Here is a 5,124-nt window from a genome sequence, read left to right on the forward strand (position 1 = left end):
CTGAGGAAGTTCTCTCTGTGTCAGGAGAATCTTGTGACAGCAGCGATGAAATGGACACGAAGGAAAGCATCAATGGCAGAACCACGTCCAGAAAAAAGAAGAGCAAAAGGCACAAAGGTGTGTGGTCTCTGAGGGGGCTTCTTCTGCATCTGCTGCTTCCTTATCATGGGGCTCTTCTGAGCATTTTGTAACTCGTATGTGCACAAAGAAATGCCAAGGATTAAATCCTTTTGAAACCTGCTGAGGATTGCAGAGGTGGTGTCCTCTCCCAAGGCAGAGCTTTTGGAATGGATGCCTGAGGGCTCCTTTTCAGTAAACTTTTCTCAGCCTTAGAAAGCTGCTCTAAAATGCCACACAAAGAGTTGTGAAACTTTGCCACTGAACACATTATTACTTCATTGGACACAGGTTGGTGAAAGCAGGGTTTGCTTTGGGGAAACAATGCTGCTGTGTCAATGATGTCTTGGTTGGCAAAATCCATGCTGGGCCTTCAGGATGTTTCCAAGGCTGTGGTTTATTACAAATGAACTGAGAGCTCTTTTTCTAGGAAGGAAGTGAACTTGGCCCTAGTGGCATCATAGTAACTTAATTCCAGGGAGCTGTATCCTGCAGCAGTTACACTTTGTGCAACTCTCCTGGAAGAAATTTGCAATAAAGTAATAAACTTTTCGGCTGCACAGAGGACTCCTGTGGAGGTTTGTACTAACAGGTTATTTTCAGGTTGAGAAACCAATTTTAACTTGGTCCCTTGAACTTGACTTCATTAATACTCAACTTTTAAGTATTAAAATATTGAACATTATTAATACTGATAATTAGTTGTTTAAGACATGAACTTCAACTTCATGAACTACAAACAATAGATGCATAGTGCTCCTCTGGGGTGGGAATTTAATCTCATTTATTAAGATGTGCTTGGGAATTCTGGGAAAATTAAGAGTATCTGAATGGCTAGAGTTATGGGAGTTGGGAAGCTGGGAAGGCAGGATTCTGTTCTACCACCTTGGCTTATTTCTGCTAAGTGTTGAGGGAAGAAGAAATGGGAATAGACCAGTGGTGGTTCTGGCTGGGGTCTGCAGTTCAGGACTCTGAGGGCTTCTGGAGGCAGCTGGGAGAGCAGAGTGGATGTTACAGCCTGCAGTGGGTGTGCTGCCATCAGTCCATAGTGCTGTAGGGAAGTGCTGACATCCAGAGCTTTCCTTGGCACTGGCCATGGCAATTATCACATGAGGATAAAGTGCTGCCCCTTGTGCTGTCTTGGGATTAGATCTGGCACCCTCAAGTTCTCAAATACCTCCTTGGTGCCACGTGTTCACAAACCTCACAGCAGCTTTTTCTGTTAGGACTGTGTACAAGTTGCACATTTTCTTTTCTAAATGTTCCCAACACTCAGTATTCAGCTATTTATGTTCTTGAAAGGTATTTTTTTTATCCTAAAGTTGGAGCAATATCTATGGAAAAACGTGTGGTGGGAACTTCAAATCACTTCAGGACTGAAAGGAGTTTCTGAACCTTCAGTTCTGGTTGAGCAGTTCTGACACCTCTGGGAGGAAGAACAGGCCTTTCTGTTCATCTGGACAGCTTTGGGAGTTTTCCATCCAAAGAAGCTTTAATGAAATTCCACATTTAAGAAAAACAGCTGACTATCTAGCTGCAGAAGAGAATTGCTTGCCCTCTCTAGCAGAGCTCCTCCAAAAATAACCTGACTTTTAAACAAAGAATTGACAAGGTTGGCAGTGTCTGAATGTCCAGGAATTTGTATTGTAAAGCATTTTTTATAATAAAAAATGCATGAGCTTGACCCTCCTTTACATGAAGTGTTTACCTTCTGATTTTTATTTCTCCACTTCCATGTTACATTGGAGCTGTTAAGGGGTCAAGCATTGAAACAGGATCTGGAAAAGCTGTGGGGTTCCCATCCTTGGATACAGTCAGAACTTGATTGGACGAGATGCTGAACAAAATGACCTAATTCAACCTGTTTTGGACGGGGCTGTTTGGACTGGAGACCTCCAGAGAGACCCCCTGCAGCCTGAGCTATTCCTTGGAATTGCCACTTGGCACAGAGTGCACAGGGATAAAGGAGGGGATTTATCCTCAGAAAGTTGGGAAGGAACTTTTGGCAAGGGCAGGGAGTGATGGGACAAGGGGGAATGGATGCAAACTGGAAGAGGGGACATTTAGGTTGGACATGAGGAGGAAATTTTTTGCTGTGAGGGTGGTGAGAGCCTGGCCCAGGCTGCCCAGGGAAGCTGTGGCTGCCCCATCCCTGGCAGTGTTGAAGGGCAGGTTGGATGGGGCTTGGAGCAGCCTGGGCTGGTTGGAGCTGTCCCTGCCCATGCAGGGGGTTGGATCTAGATGCCGTTTAAGGCCCCTTCCCACCCAAACCACTCCATGATCCAGCCAAGGGTTGGGCTGTGTGGGCAGGCAGGTGCCTGCTGAAAACCAGTCACAGGGATAACAAAGTTGTACCAACTTGGGCTAGGTTGGCTCACTGTGTATATACACATTTCAGCTGCTTACCCTGTGCTACCAGTTGTAAAACACACCCCTCTAGCTGTGACTTGCCAGAGGAGTGATTTCCTGCACTAACATTCCTGCCTTGCATTTAGACAACCCCGAGGGGGGAGGAGGAGAGGAGTACCCCATCGACATCTGGCTGCTCTTGGCTTCCTACATTCGCCCTGAAGACATTGTCCGGTTTTCTTTGATTTGCAAGAAAGCCTGGACTGTTACTTGCACTGCTGCCTTTTGGACCAGGCTCTACAGAAGGTGAGACTCCAGAGCATTGTTAAACTCTTTGTAGAAGGTTTCAGCAGTCACCAGCTCTGTAAATAAGGGAATCATTCCCTGTGGGTCCTGTCGTGTTTGCGTATTGACATGGTGATGTGGGTGTCATTTGGCAAGGGGTTGGGATATCCTGCATGTGTTTTGGGCTGGAAATGGAGCTGTGTGGGGGATTCCTGGGTGTTCTGTATAAAATCTCAAAGCATTCTGTGGTTTCTGCTTGCCATGGCCTGCACACTCCTCTTTGTAATCCTGTGCTTGGTGTGTAGGGCACTCAAAGTACTTAGGTAAGGTCAGTGCTGTTACCTTAGTGAGAGAGGCAAACACCCTGCCTCAGGCTTTGATCATGGCCACCTCCCTGTAATTAGAGTGGCCTGAGAGAAATGAAGGCATTTTGGAGCTGCCTCAGCAGCAGAAGGAAGTTATAAATAAGAACAACAAAGAGACAGTTACAACTTCAAACAAACCCTGTTGTCCACGTGCATGTCACTTGGAATTGCCTTCAGGGCAGAACGTTTTATTTACATTTCTTTATCTGTTGCCCAGGAGGTGGAAGCAGGAGTACAGAGCAAATAGCAGCCATGGTCATCCTCACCCCTGTTTGTTAGTACCCAAGTGAGGGCTCCTGGTCAAGTATTGACCCTGGAGCTCAAGCATTCAGGCTTCTCAGGCAGTTGTGTGCAAGCACACAGTCATAGAATCACAGAATCATGGAATGGTTTGAGTTGGAAGGGACCTTAAAGATCAGCTAGTTCCATCCACCCTGCATGGGCAGGGACACCTCCCACCAGCCCAGGTTGCTCCAAGCCCCATCCAACCTGCCCTTCAACACTGCCAGGGATGGGGCAGCCACAGCTTCCCTGGGCAACCTGTTCAGGGATTTCACCACCCTCGCACTCCTAATGTCCAACCTAAATATCCCCTCTTCCAGTTTTCATCCATTCTCCCGTATCCTATCATTCCATGTCCTTGTCCCAAGTCCCTCTACAGCCTTCCTGGAGCCCCATCAGGTACCAGAAGGACACTGTGAGGTCTCCTTTCAGCCTTCCCTTACTGGAGACCTGCAGCATGATGTGCTTACATGTGTAAGCATGTGTAAGGCCGCCCTGTGGTTTCACATACAACAAGCACTCAGAGTTGACCAGAGGTCCTCTGATCCATCAGACATCCAGTTTTCTCTCAACATTGATCTCTTCGTATCTCCCTTCTGCCTGTCCCTGGTATTCCTGACCCTCCAGCATGTGTCTCTGTCCTTGGCCTTTCAGGCACTACAGTCTGGATGCCTACCTGCCCCTGCGCCTGCGCCCCGAGTCCATGGAGAAGCTGCACTGTCTCCGTGCCTGCGTCATCCGGTCGCTGTACCACATGTACGAGCCCTTCGCCTCCCGGGTCTCCAGGAATCCAGCTATTCCAGACAGTACTCCTAGCACTTTAAAAAATTCCAGAGTAAGTGGAATCACTAAGGAAGTTGGCTGAGTCTGAGATGTGGCTCCTTCTGGCTTTTTTGTTCTTTTTCTAGAAGAAACACAGATGATGCTCAGGTGGTCGCCAGTGAAGCCTGGGCACAGGGTGATGGATCACTCAGTAGTGATTTTTTTAAAGCTCTGCTGGTTACTTGTATCTCTATAGTTGCTGCCGCAGAGGATTCTGGTTACTCTTCTGGGTAACTTCTGCCTAAGTCCTACCACAACATCTGTGTCATCAGCAAAAAGGCACTTTCTTCACTGAATGTCAGCACTGCCAAGGGCATTTGCTGCTCTCTCCTCCTCTGTTGCAGATGGATTTCTGGAAGGAGGTTGCAGTAGGATCAGCCTTTGTATCTTCTGCTTTATTCTGGCACTGTCTGCCAGAATACATGTTCTCTCTGTAGCAGGGATTAGGAGAAATCAGAGATGACACTGATAGCCCCTGGAAGGGACTGGTGTCACCCTGCCTTCCTGTAGGTCCTCCATTGTCCTTGGTGTTGGGCAGGGGAGGGCAGTGAGGTTGTAAGCATGGCAAACCTGCAGAGCAAGTGTCTGCTTGGGGACTGGGGCTGCACTTGTGTTGGGCTGCAAAGGGCTTGTCTCTGGTCTGGGCAGGCAATTCCCTTTGCTGTCTCAGCTTGGAGCACTTGCATATCCATTCCTCTTTCATTGCTGTTGACCATTAACTCTGAAACGCCTCCGTGTCCCTCGTTTGGTTGTGACTTGCAGTGGCTGATACTCTGTGAGCAGCTTCAGCAACAGTGTGAATTCTCCACCCTCCAAATCCGATGTCAAAAACCTGTTGAATCAGGTTTTTGAAGCCAAACTGAAGTGGCTTTGGATCAGCAGTTGTACTATTCCATGCAATTTA

The 5,124-nt window shown here is 47.7% G+C and overlaps 1 protein-coding gene across 1 annotated transcript in view; it reads left to right on the forward strand.

The window, feature by feature from the left end:
- TMEM183A (transmembrane protein 183A) overlaps window positions 1–5,124 on the forward strand; it is a 63,523-nt gene that overhangs the window by 53,208 nt on the left and 5,191 nt on the right. The window contains exons 4-6 of the mRNA XM_009994289.1: window positions 1–117; window positions 2,613–2,772; window positions 4,053–4,233. Coding sequence (XP_009992591.1) covers window positions 1–117; window positions 2,613–2,772; window positions 4,053–4,233 — 458 coding nt within the window. The remainder of the gene's footprint in view (window positions 118–2,612; window positions 2,773–4,052; window positions 4,234–5,124) is intronic.

The sequence above is a fragment of the Chaetura pelagica genome, unplaced genomic scaffold, assembly GCF_000747805.2.
Source record: "Chaetura pelagica isolate M959 unplaced genomic scaffold, ChaPel_1.0 scaffold470, whole genome shotgun sequence".
NCBI classification, from domain to species: domain Eukaryota; kingdom Metazoa; phylum Chordata; class Aves; order Apodiformes; family Apodidae; genus Chaetura; species Chaetura pelagica.